The sequence below is a fragment of the Hylaeus volcanicus genome, chromosome 2 (assembly GCF_026283585.1).
Source record: "Hylaeus volcanicus isolate JK05 chromosome 2, UHH_iyHylVolc1.0_haploid, whole genome shotgun sequence".
Lineage (NCBI taxonomy): Eukaryota > Metazoa > Arthropoda > Insecta > Hymenoptera > Colletidae > Hylaeus > Hylaeus volcanicus.
Window position 1 is genome coordinate 3,026,615 of NC_071977.1, and position 13,816 is coordinate 3,040,430.

At 34.6% G+C, this 13,816-nt stretch overlaps 1 protein-coding gene and 1 long non-coding RNA gene across 2 annotated transcripts; both read right to left on the bottom strand.

The window, feature by feature from the left end:
• Positions 1–339: 339 nt before the first annotated feature.
• LOC128872809 (uncharacterized) lies at positions 340–1,482 on the bottom strand. The gene is made up of 3 exons (XR_008456260.1): positions 1,361–1,482; positions 1,132–1,266; positions 340–1,076 (listed from the first exon to the last, which is right to left on the bottom strand). It is a non-coding gene; the product is annotated as an uncharacterized LOC128872809 (long non-coding RNA).
• A 5,023-nt stretch (positions 1,483–6,505) lies between these two features.
• LOC128872199 (tetratricopeptide repeat protein 7B) lies at positions 6,506–13,507 on the bottom strand. Its single transcript, XM_054114643.1, has 15 exons — positions 13,216–13,507; positions 12,293–12,444; positions 12,006–12,174; positions 11,508–11,564; positions 9,688–9,840; positions 9,258–9,390; positions 9,038–9,174; positions 8,727–8,965; positions 8,411–8,599; positions 8,155–8,333; positions 7,640–8,079; positions 7,324–7,562; positions 7,128–7,232; positions 6,938–7,029; positions 6,506–6,861 (listed from the first exon to the last, which is right to left on the bottom strand). The coding sequence occupies exons 1-15, from the start codon at positions 13,337–13,339 to the stop codon at positions 6,729–6,731; spliced, it is 2,541 nt and encodes an 846-aa protein (XP_053970618.1). The 5' UTR covers positions 13,340–13,507; the 3' UTR covers positions 6,506–6,728.
• Positions 13,508–13,816: the final 309 nt, after the last annotated feature.

Consider the following 13,816-nt stretch of genomic DNA (forward strand, 5'->3'; position numbering starts at 1 on the left):
GAGCGTGGAAACGACTCGGATTGCATATAAACGACTTACCCTCAATTAGTCTCTCTCTCTTTTTTTCTTTTTTACCGTTGCAAAGGCGTATTCTGCATTTCACAATAGACGACGTGTATTGCGTCGCGTGTTCGAGGGGTTAATATCTACGTGTCAACGAAACACGTAGCTTATGAATCGGTCTCTCTGTCGCTTTCTGTCTTCGTATGGTTTCGATAGAAACACGAAGAAAAGAAATATACAGAGTGTCCCAAAAATGTTGGAGGTCCTTGAAAAGGGTGGTTCAGGGGGTGATTTGAAACAACTTTTTCCTTAGCGAAATTGTTGTCCGAGGCTTCGTTGAGGAGATATTAACGGAAAACACTGACCAATCAGAGCGCGCGGATACCGTTGGAGCGGCCGCGATAGCGACGGCTACGCGCTAGGTAGCCGCTCTCGTACGCGAGCTAGTCACTCGACGTGCATCGAAGGATATTGACGCGGCCGCTCAGCGCGTAGCCTTCGCTACCGCGGCCGCTCCAGCGGTATCCGCGCGCTCTGATTGGTCGGTTTTTTTTTATTAATATCTACTTAACGAAGCCCCATCCGACATTTTTGCAAAGGAAAAAGTTGTTTCAAATCACCTCCCGAACCACCCCTTTCAAGGTGTCCCAACATTTTTGGGACACCCTGTATAGATACGATCGCATTTTAATGATGGAAAAGCGTGTGATTTTGTATTCGAATGGAAATTTATTCAAAATCTGATGAAACGAAACGAGTTGCGTTAACTAAGATACGTTTAATACACGTAATACATAATGTAACGTGAAACTTACACAAATATAATGTAACGTGTAATTTAAATAACGTGAAAGTATTTTATATTAATATGCATTTATCGTTTCTGATATTGGTATACTTCGCTGAATGAAACTAATAATTAAAGTAACAAAAAATTATTTGATACATTGCATACATATGAAAATGATTTTTTGAATTTATTATTGTCACTGTGGTTACGTTTTTATTTGAAACTGAACCTTGCACTTCTTTTTTTCTTGTAATTGTTTGTATCATCTTATCGCTCATCTTATCTGGAAATTTTCTCATTAAAATAGCCCGATAAAATTTATCTAAAAAAATAGCTACCTCCGAGAATCTTTCTAAGGTGTAGCCACCGTAAACCGTTTAATCAGTTAAACATCCACATTATCTGTCGCACTTGGCCAAACATGGAAACATGAATGATGTTTGAAAACAATATCGCGATGATGAAGTCATACCCTACAACAGAACACATTCTGCGATACAACATTAACGTTTCACCTGGATACGAACCTTAAATTTTATAAGTAGTAATACCAAATTAATACATCACTTTAATAGAAACACGAGTAGCTTCATTTTCAGCTACAGAAAATCAAGTAATGTATCAAGTAAATTAATACGAATTTAACGCAAATGTCGTTGGAAATCGTGTATTGTTTTAGAGCATGATGCTGGCCATGTTTAAGAATAAAAATTTACCGTCTGTTGTAACCTTCAAACGCAAACGCAACAGTAACAATTAGTTTATTAAGCGTTTCCGTTTTCTCATACATGTACGATCATGGATTCGTCATTCGCATTTTTCTCTCGCGCGTCAGACGATGATCGCATTCAAACTAATCGACCAATACAATCGCGTGATTCGAATCTCTATCCTTTTAGTAAGGTGTTCAGTCTTCCGTCTGTATCACGGTTTTTCTAAGGCTCTTCGTCACTCGCATGACTACTACATCAACGATACAAATTTTAATACACGTATTTCAATATACGTTTTTTCTCACGATGATTCGAATCATCTCTCGTTTATGTACCCAACGGTCTCCGTTTATTCGATAAAAGACCTTCGAAAACCATTTATTTGGATTCGGATTAATTATTCAGCTTCACGAACCACGAATAGCGTGCGATTAATTTCCTCTCTTATTCGAATCGGCTCATACATATGGAACTAAATTAAAGCTCTCAGTGAGTCATCATGCAAACTTTAAACATATAACACAGGCAAGATTTTAGTAACAAAATACTAATAATATTGTACTAATAAATTTAGTACTAATAATATTGAATATACTAATTTAAGTATACAGGGTGTTCCAAAAATGTTGGAGGTTATTGGAAGAGGTGGTTCGGGAGGTGATTTGAAACAACTTTTTCCTTAGCAAAAATGTTGTCCGAGGCTTCGTTAAGGAGATATTAACGGAAAACCCCGGACCAATCAGAGCGCGAGTATTCCGGTGGAACGCCAGCAGTGGGCGTGGCTGCGCGCTAGGCGGCCGCGCTCATACGCTACCGCGGCCGCTCCATCGGCATACTCGCGCTCTGATTGGTCAGTGTTTTCCGTTAATATCTCCTCAACGAAACCTCGGACAACATTTTCGCTAAGGAAAAAGTTGTTTCAAATCACCTCCCGAACCACCCCTTTCAAGGTGTTACAACATTTTTAGGACACCCTGTATTTCGAAATTTTTCAGTCGTTTCAATAGAAAACTGAGACAACAAGGATTCGTCGACACCTCTCCTACGATACATAACCGAAACGAACTAAAGATTCTCATATACCTCTCTTTCCATGCAAAGAAGCCCGGTAAACGATCAGAATTAGACGAGGAAATTCCGCGGACGCGGAACGAGAATTTTCAACCCCCTCTACGCTCTAGGATATCTCGCAGGAGGATTCTGCGACGCGGAACCGCATTCGCTCTCCCATTGGTCTGTCCCCGCTTTTGTGCCGTAGTTTCCTTTGATAAATTCAAGGTGACCTTGGTACACTTTCAAAAAATTGGCGTCGAGGTACCCGTCACTTCCGCTACGTGCCTATGTTATAACGCCGTAGCGTTCTTTTTTTCCCGCACGCATGCTCATCGCTTATTATTGATATCGCAGGCATCGTGCGACGCCGTTACCGCATATCGGTCACGGCCACTAGCGAAACTGTTAATTATCTATTAGATACGAACGGAGTTTACGAATATCGATACACCCCTACCCCCTCCTCTCCTTTACTTTACCCACACCCCCTCCCCCTCCCCCTCCCCCCGCCGCCGCCAGCCAGACATTCTGATTTCCGTTGAATTAAGATTTACAATGCGTCGACGGAGGGATGGTTGGAGGGGAGGAGGGATCGATTGGGTTATTCACTGCGACGTAAACGTAAAACTTTTTCGCGAAGACTGCATTAGAATTTGACGAGGAATTCTCCCGAACGGATTGAATCGACGCTGGATGTAAACTCGATTATAGCGATTATCATCTTGTGACCGTAGAGATATGGCGGATAGACCGGGGGAGACAGAGATGGGCAAAACTTTAGGCTTCGAATGAATCCGAAGTTTGCCGATGTGTTTGTCTCGTTTCTTTCATTGGGAAATGTTCGAATGAGGAAACGAGACAAACGTATAGGCCAACGTCAGATTTATTCGAAGCTCAGGGTTTTGTCAACATTGAGCTCTATCCTTAACTGGAGTGTGAACTGCGAGAGAGAAGCCGGTCCGAGAAAGTTGCGAGATGAGTGGTTCCGGTGTTGCTATCCTATAGCAAATTTATGTGTGGAGGGAGAACAGACTCCTCTTTGTTTGAATTTCGCGGCACACTAGGAATTATTTACAGATTAATTATGTACAGATTTGAACTTTATTTCCTTTTTATTTATATATAAAACGATAGAAACATTAATAATAATGACATAATAATGAAATAGTATACATAATTTACATATTATAATTTAGATCATACAAACATATACAATTTGGTATAGAGCTAAATTTTATTATTTGTCACAATTCAATTTATATTGTATTTATCCAATTTATCCACTCGGCAATGCTCAGCGATGCTCGGGTAGGTTATGTTACGGCGTACGTTTGTTCCCCCTCTACAAATAAATTTGCTATATGATAATACCGGAACCACCCATTTTGCATTTCTCTCGGACCTCCGTCGCCTCTACTTCCTCCTACGGGAGTTCACACTCCAGTTAGGATAGAGCTCAATGCTCAAAGCTCTTTTTTCCTCCTCAGAATACGTCACGAAACAAAATATCCCTAAGTCGGTATCTTCCCGTGTCTCAAAAATCGAATAACATCGATGCCCTACATTCAGCAATCGATATATCAAATTTTCACAATTGTTTAATAAACGATACACGGCAAAAGGGATGTCAACGTATATTTATGAATATACAGAAATTTTGTTTTGTCAAAAATTTCGATAGTCTCGATACCCCGTGGCTAGAAACCATCATAAAAAATTTCATAATTTTCGTATATAAATGCAACAATGTCATGTTTCCCAAAAATTTTAATAGCCTCCACACCCCGTGGATATATTCTACAGAAACCATCATACCAAATTTCACAAATTTCCTTTCAAACCGCTCTCAAGATTCGAACTTGTATATTTTCATCGGTTGTTTTTCGATTTTGTACGCCCCCCCCCCCCGCCGCCGCCGCCGCATCAGCGAATATATATCGAGAAAACGGTATCGTTCCGAATTTCGAACAACAGCGATGCTTTCGCTTCGTTGCAACAGCCGGGAAAGTGAAGAGGGAAAAAAAAAAGAAAGAAAGAAAGAAAGAAGAGTAAGACGATAATAGTTGGTCGATTGTATTACGCATAGCCGTAAGCTCTGCAGATGCGTGATGCGCTAAACGTGACGCGGTACGACGTTCCGCGGGGTTAACCGCGAGGAGAAGGCCGTTTTTGGGCATCGTTACCAGGAAAAATCGATGCCGGCGGGCTGATAGGACGTCGAAAGTATGGATTCATGACGTAGTCTCTCAAAAGGGCCGGCCCGCTTTTAAGCAGGGGCTTTTCGAAAAAGTTTCCGTGGCCAGGTTGCAGCGAGCCTGCGCACCGATGAACGCGCAATGCGACACGCGATAGAGGAGGACAGGGTGACTGGTAATCTCGTTAAAAAGAGACGGAGACCGGGGGGATGGAGAAGCGCACAGCGGCGTTCACGATTAACGGTAAGGAAGGGAATTTAATGGGTGTCACGGCAAAGAATGTTAATTTTATACCTTACGTTTATCGATGTAGCGTTTAATTGGTGTTAATTTAGCAAGAAATGCGGCGCAAAACGCCTGTGCTCGTTCGATTATCGAACCGATACGACTTCTGATCGCCTTGTGGTTTCATTATAGACGAGATTCGTGCGAAATTATGAAAATTTATATTTTATCGTATTCGAACGAAAGCTGCGAATTCCATTCGATCGATAGGCATTGTTTTATCGAACGGACACTGCGTTAAAATAGTATGTCACGTTATGCTTTCGACGTGTCATACACGGTGTCTTATTTTATGCTTAATATTTATTTAACGTAAAATAAATATAAGGAACTCGTTCTTACGTACATGCTTCGTTGCTTTAATAAACGCGTCGATTTGTCGCGAAAATTATGTGTACTTGCGTGAGCACTGCAAGAACGTTTTACGCTTTCGTATTGCATCATATTTTGATAATTATATCGTACAAAACCAAGTATGTAATCTCTTAGTAATGTTTTTTTTTTCTTCTTTAAATTTAACTATACTTCGTCGTTCCATCGGGTACACTGAAATGTTACGACGTATTGATTTTGTTTAGAAATTACGCAATATTCATAATTGCCCTATATAGCTATCTGGTACTTAAATCTGTGATTATAAATATTTTTATGTACTTCCTATTCGCTACAATTTTTTTATCACGATTTATATAAGAAACTAGACGACGTGCAAAAGTACGTAATCGAAATTAATACGTATAATATTTTAGATCTTGTTCGGTCTTTCTAAAAATAGAAAATGTATAAATAAATAATCATTAATATTTATTTTGATAAAAAAATATTCACATTATGCGTTATGTTTTATCATCCCGTGTTATCTTAACGTACTTCAATTATCTAGTTTTTGCAGTACATTTTTACGAGATACATACTTTTGTTTTAAATCGAGAATGTTAGCGGTCCTGGAAAATATTCTGGAATTCTCATTGATCAATCGATATCCAACATAAAAATATTTCTACCAAAATAAATTATAAAGATGCGTATACGGATATAACTTAGGCGGGTCAATACATTTGTTCGCTTTTCCCATATAACATGTGTACGTACTGTCGAACGTTAATATTCAATAAACTAACTTTTTTGCGAAATTATATTCCTAATATTACCATTGTCTTTAAGCCTTTCCAATATTTAAAAACATGTATAATTTTTTTATTTTCATTTCAAGTGTATACAGGAACACAGTAAATGAACCAACTAAAAAATAAATAATTTTTAAAACATTCTACAAAATCAATAGATTAGTCAGATTGTTCTACAAATTTTGTAATTTCTGAAATAAATTTTGTCGTGTATATTATTTATTCTACGCAAACTGTTAATAATTTTTATTCATTTTTGTGTAGTTTCGTCATTTTTTACTCAAATTATAATAATATTTATTTCAATTTAGTGCGACAGTTTTGAATAAATATTACGTGTCCTACAATTGTTCCTTTATTAGAACTTTAATTACAGTGATTGTTCTTAAATTATTTGTACCGTTCTATTACTTTTCAACGAATCCATTTATTTATACAATATTGTAACAGTGCAACAGTAGAGGTAAGCAGGTACAATTGCCACAAGGGTAAAGAAATGTCAATGTTGTAGAATACCATTGTGATTTCTTTGAAACTTGCATTAAACTATTAAAGTTCTGAATCATTCGAAGGTTACTGGTATCGAGAGAATCGGTAATATTGGATTCGTAGTTTCTACTTCCAATGCTGTAGCCATACAGTCACTTGCTGCTTCTACTTCGCCAACAGATTCCAACACCTTTCCTAAATTGTACCTAAAAAAATAAAGAAATTTCATGTAATGCACATTTTTACGAAAGTATCTCCATTTACCAAAGTAATTTTTCGTACCACGTTTGATGTGAATTTGGATCAATTTTTGCTGCATCTCTTAATGTTTTTTCAGCCAATCTCTGACTTCCCAAATAGTGATAAATTAGACCCTAATAATATAAACAATCCTTAAGTAACATCTGACGAAATCATACAGAAATTATTATTTCAACAATAACAATTTTTCGATAAAAAGAACAAACGTTACCAAATGTTGTAAACTCTTTATATGCGACGGATTGATCGAAACAGCATTCTGATAACACTGCTTTGCTTCTGTATATTCCAGTTTATATTCATGTAAAAGACCCCGCTGAAATATGAAAGTATTCCTACTGCATATTATATTGATATTCTAATAAAATACATCGTCAAAATAGAATTATACAATTGTAGAAACCCACGGTGTACATAATGTGATGGCTCAATGGAAAAATATTGGTAGCCTCTTGTAAAGAAAGAACAGCGCCAGTCGGTTGATCTAAGACCAGATATACTTCAGTGAGTAACAACCAGACCTGCAATTGTAACAACCATGCTCTTTGGGGTCCTGGTTTGGGTGTAAACGAACTAAGTGAAGATGCAACCTCGGATAAAGCTTGTTCCACCTTTGAAGCAGCTAGTGACTGTGCATGCAGAGAACCTATTTGAAACATTATCCTTTATAAAAAGTGTTTAATTTTGAAAAATTAAGAAACAACCGATTTATTCGTTACGTACTGGAGTCTTTGTCAGACATTTCAGAAGCATATAGCTGAAAAACGCTTCTGGTTTCGCTGCGTTTTTCACTGTGTTGCTCATTGCAATTGGCATTAGTTTGGTCTTCGTACAGATTTTTCCAAAGCAGAAGCATGTGTCTAATGGTAAATAATGCTTGCTCACCGCCGATACTTCGTAATTCGAGATGTGCTTTGACATAAAGGAAATTTAAATTATCTGGATATTCTTCTAATACGCTGTTAATTAAACGCAACGCTTCTGAATATTGTTTATGAGCCGACAGTAATAATACTAATAAATGCAGCGATGGAATGTGTTCCGCTCGAAGGTTCAATGCAATTTTCACGTGAATCATTGCATCGTTAATTTGTCTGTTGATAGCGTATTCGTGAGCCAAATAATATTCAGCCAAGTGATCGTTTGGATCGCATTGTTGTGCTCTATTAAACGAAATGTGCATTAATATAACTTGTAATATTTAACTCGTTTCACATTTCATATTAAAAAGTACATACTTTTGAAAACATTCTAAAGCTGTTTTAGTGTGATAATTTTTATCCAATTTTACTATGGTATTTGCAGAAAGAATACTGTGCCCAATTCCAATGTATAGGTGACACCTAGACTGCATTCCTTGGGAACTTGCAGTTTCCCTTTGAAGTGCTTTTTGACTCCATTCGATCCCTTCCTTTACCTATTGAAAATGTTATGCGATTAAAATATTTCTACTCGTGCAAAGTCGAGAAACTACTCTAAAAGAATATTTCTTACCATGTTTAATTGTTCGTAACATAGCTTCGCAGCTAAAAGACAGGGCATTACTTTTTGTGGTGATAACCTTGCTACCACTTTTAAAACTCTATACGCATGCATATATCTGCCCATACTGATTAAGCACAATGCACACTGAGTCCATACATGCGCTTCCTCATGAGAGAATTTCATTGCTCTTTCGAACGACTATCAGAATATAAAGTTAAATTATATTTGTAAAATACATCACAGAGTACATTTAGTAAGTAATAAATATCATAATTGTCTTTTATTTAAAAAATGAACACTGAACGAATTGTTTATTTATATCAACCTCATATAGCAAGTCGACTTGACTCCACCTCACAACAACTGCTGTGAGAAGGTCATATATCGCAGTGGCATTCTCGAAAGCATGTATTCTCGCATCTTTAAATTCTGGAGATTGACTAAGTACAGCATCTCTGACTGCCATAGCTTCGCTTATCAATAATAATAATATGGTTTCCTCGTACTCGTTCTTTGGCACAAACATATTAGGGCCTAAGTACTTCTTTGGTTTCCATGGTGATTCTGAAAAAGTCTCATATGAATATTAATTTGCCACCTTTCTTAGTTAAATTGTTAAGAGGATTTCACGATTACCTGTCGCATCGCTTGGTGCTCCTGGAGTTTTGTATTCGGTACTACTCATTCCTCGAATTAATACCTCTGCCAACTGTCTTGTCAGAGTAACTCGAAGACTTTGAGTCGTAGTAGACTCCACAGCAGATAAAATTTCCCTTGTAAGTTATCATCAATTTCATATTGAGTTTATGCTACTTCGTTATTTTTTATATTCATACTAATAAGAAAAATGATTTACCTGTAACGATTTATACCAGCTTGAATATTACCAGTTTGAATATACAGAACAGGTGCCCTTTGCAGTGCTGTTTCCAGAATTGGTCCAACATGCTTTGTAGGCACATATGAAGATTGAGAAGACGAATATGTACCTGTTGATAAAAAAAATACATATGTATATAGACTATGAATATACCGTGACATTTCACTAACATCAAAAAATTAACTGAAAAATGTTTATACGAATAAAGGTGAATATGATACTATAATGTTATTTATTGATTTTGTTTTAGATATTCGTTATTAGTCATAACTGATTATCATAATATATTATTCATATACTCACGAATTATGGATATAACAGTATTAATTAGCATTAATTAACTGAGAACAATGTACTGAAAATCAATTTACGTCATCTGTATTGTTACTATTTATGGTGAGCATACCATTTTGGTGTTGCATCGCAAGTTTGTCTTGCTCCTGCAAATATACCAGTGTCAAATCCCCAGCAATTTCGTAACATCTGATGATCTGTTCTTGCCATTCTGCTATTTTGTATTTCGATTTGGAATTTGGTGGTAACCTTTCCAGGCAAAGACCTACCACGAATAAATGAAGAAAATTGTAGGATTTAAAAAAAAATTAGTATAGCCAACAGAGAACAAGAAATTACATTTTTTCAGCATTAAAGTTTATAAATATATTCAAATTGTAGTTATAAAAAATAGAAATACCATTCGCTGTGGACTTATTTTGTAATTTATCCTGTATTCAATGATATTTATTTATGCCAAAAAAATGTATGAAATTGACGATATCATCAGACATAAATACATTTCATATGAATAATAACATTTACAATGAATAAATAGGGTGTTACAAAACACATAGTATACCTCCATTTTAAACAACAACTTGTAAAATATAATTATTAAGTAATTACATTTTCTTCTAAAACGAAAAGTAGGACACAATTTTTCGGAATTTCTTTAGGAATTGTTGAAACCAAATTATTTGATTAAGTATTAATAATTACTATATAAAATTGATGCAATAAAGTGTTATACAATAACAAAATTCTCTATATTTAATTGGTGCATACTACATAGAACCAATGAAACATCCAATGTACATACAACAAGCTAACAACATGAGAGGAAAAACAGAATTTATATCAAACATGCAATCACAGTACAAAGCTGGGTAAAGACATAGCTGAACAAACAATCATAATGGAGATGAAGAAGTATAATTACCATTAATGAAACAGTATCATTCAGCTTTGCAGAAAAACATCTTCTTTATCAATTTTGATAAAGTTTTAAAACTACTTAAATACCATATTCTATACTATAATAAAAGACAATTTCACATAATACTTATTTTTATATGTCCCAAATTTACATTATTTCATACAAAGTAGAAATAAAAATTACAAAAATTGTTTTGTAAAACATGAATAATTATTTATTTTTCTGTAAATTGTACTTCATATTAAAACTGTTTACTTTTTTCATAAAGCCAACTTTTAAAAGTACCATCACATCGTATTGTGTTAGAGTATATGTAACATTGCATTTTTATAAAAAAAATATGTTGCCTTTGCGTTTCACATAGTGAATTCTTACAATAGATACAGTTATTAAACATAGAAATACAGTAAGTTCCCGACTTACGCGGTTAAGCCATGGATCTTTTGCGTAATTCGAATTTGGTATATACGATATGTTATAGAAAGAAAAAAAGATCGATCTCGCGTTAAGAATAACAAGATAGTTTGGTAGAGGTAATGTGGGCTGTATCGAGTAATTTTTTTCTAAGTATGATTAGAAATTTTTGCTTCTACGGAGTTTTCCTCTTTTCTACAGTGCGCTTAGTATACAACCTATTTTACAAAAGTGATTGAAAGTTAAAAAGATCCGTGCAAATTTCTTTATTAAAGAAATACTTTATTGCATACGCAAAAACATACACACATACCAAATATGTATGTACAAGGACATAGGTGCACAACTGCGTATCTACGAATCCGCGTAACTCGAGAACTGTAATATTGAAAATGAAATACATATTAATATAAGTTATTACAATTTCTTTAAAATTTACTAAGAGAAAGTCTTAATTTGGACTATCACATAAGAAAGATGACTTACATGGCGATGAAGCATACATTTATGTTATGATAGCTGATCGAGGTAAAGTTGAAAAAATGTGATACATTTATAGATGGCAAATAAGAAAAAATAAAATGAAGCAAAATACAAACCTTTAATTGCGTATGACTCAGCTATAATGCGCAGTCTCCGGCAGGATAAATGTTTCTCTGTTTCGAAAGTAAACAATCTTTCTTTCTCTAAGTTATATATTGACTAGAATACTAAATAAATAAGGTATATGTTCAGAAATCATCGCATCGCATAAATACCAGTGTTTGAATGTGGCGTTACCTTGGGCCAGGGTATAAGAAGATTTATACTTAGTACAAACTGTCGATAAGAAACAAAAAAAAATGCAGTCTCTTAAATTTTGTTAGAAAATCTACACTGAGTGCCATGTTGTCAAATTCAGCATGAATTTTCATGATCTAAAGTACAGAACTATTAAAAAACAATTGTTAAGTGATATATGTAAGACACCAAACTGTATTAAATATAAGTCATTCCTTTATTTAAACGGCAAGCTGTTATATGTGATATCGGAAGTAATGATGCACTAGTACATAATAGTAAGATACTAAGTAGTTTCAAAAATATTTAATGTATACCTTTGATTGCATATGATTCCGCGATAATACGTAGACTACGACAAGGCAATTGTTTTTCTGTGAGAGTATGTAGTTCAGCTTGGTCATAGTGGTTTATGGCTTCTTCGTACATTCCCATCGCATAGTGTAGCTTTCCAAGCAATAGATGGGCATCTAGTACAACTAAAGCCTAAAATTTTAAACACATATATATTATTACTCTACTTACAGACTGCTTTCTTAGTGGCCTAACAATTTTTAAATCAAATAAAACATAAAAATTATACTGTAAACAGTATCATAATCACCTGTTTATCCTTTTCATTCGCTGCAAGAAGTAAATACCTTCTAGTTTCAGTTAGCCCATTTTTTGCTTTTCCAATGTTTGCATCTACGGGAGGATTTTGTTCTAAAAAGCTTTCTAATCTCCCTTCGCCACATAGGAAGTTTGCTAAACATTCTGGAATTAAAGATATTTCATATTCATTTCTCAGTGTAATATTGTTTAATATTACTTTATTATTGTATAAACATTTGGTAAAACAGTAATACTCTTATTCTTTTTACTTCAAATGGTACTGTTTGAAAAATCCAATATTATTTTATGTTTATCTTTGCACCTATCTGTGTTTACATGAAATTAAAAAAACTATATTAAGTTAATTCGCTTAACGCTCTAAATTTTCAAATAATAACTATTTAAAAGTTTGTTATGTATCTGGTAGCAATAAAAAAGGTACAAACTAAAAATTTTAATACAAATGAGATCATACAGAATTTCATTAAACAAAACTTATCAAACATGTTATCTTATGTAACATACAATATCTTATAATCCTTTTATGATTAAACACAATCGCTTGAATATATTTGTAAGTGACATATGTATTCAAATGACTAATGAGCAAGTTGTCAGTGGGTGTTACACCCACAGATAATTCACTGATAACAAAATTTCGTTTATCTCGAGAACCTGCTACAGAAGATTTTTAAATAATGAAAAATTGAATGTTGAATGATACACTTTTTTACAGCAATTACGTTTGGCCTCACTCGTGTAATTCGTGACGTGACTTAACAAATTTTTCATACAAACAAGTTATGAAACTCGTGGCGTGACATTTAAACTCTATAAAACTCGATCGTGCATTTCAACAAAAATTCGTTATTACGATACAAGCGTGTTATCATTTAAAACATCAACAAAAATAAAGAATATTTAATTATTTACCATTGCTTGGATATTGTACTTTCAGATGTTCCGCTAATTCTATAACCTTTTTCCAGTTTCCTTCCTCACGGTTTTTATCGATTTCTTGTTCAATTCGAAATATGTGCCCTTTTTTACTTGTCATTCTAATTCACGTGAAAAAAAGAATCGGACAAGATGTTACGTTCTTTTGTGATGTTCCTTGAGATGTAATGCAATATATCGATCATCAGTGATGTTGGGAGCGTAGGCAGCACGTAAAAGCGAACGAATGACAAACTCCGCCTCGAGCACGTGCGAAACTATTTTGAACTGTCTGTCACGTCATTGATTCTATAAAGTATCTAGATACGATACTGACTGAATATACTGACGTAAAAGTCAGTTTACAGATCGCGTAATAAAGAAAATATTCCATTTATTTTGTTGGGACATAGATATTGTAAATATTTATTATATTTATTTACAACATTTTCGATTACCTTGAATATATAAATTAGTAGGCGATTAATTAAGTATCATTTATCTGTTCATTCCTTAGTTCGTTAACAAATAATTACAATTAAATTTTAAATAACGTAACATTATCGTTTAAATATATTTAATTTATCATTTCCATACT

Coding starts and splice junctions, on each gene's coding strand:
- LOC128872199 (XM_054114643.1), bottom strand. CDS start 13,339: ATGACAAGTAAAAAAGGGCACATATTTCGAATTGAACAAGAAATCGAT. Junction 9,175..9,257: donor GCTGGTATAAATCGTTACAG/GTAAATCATTTT, acceptor ATAACTTACAAG/GGAAATTTTATCTGCTGTGG. Junction 8,966..9,037: donor AGCACCAAGCGATGCGACAG/GTAATCGTGAAA, acceptor AGACTTTTTCAG/AATCACCATGGAAACCAAAG.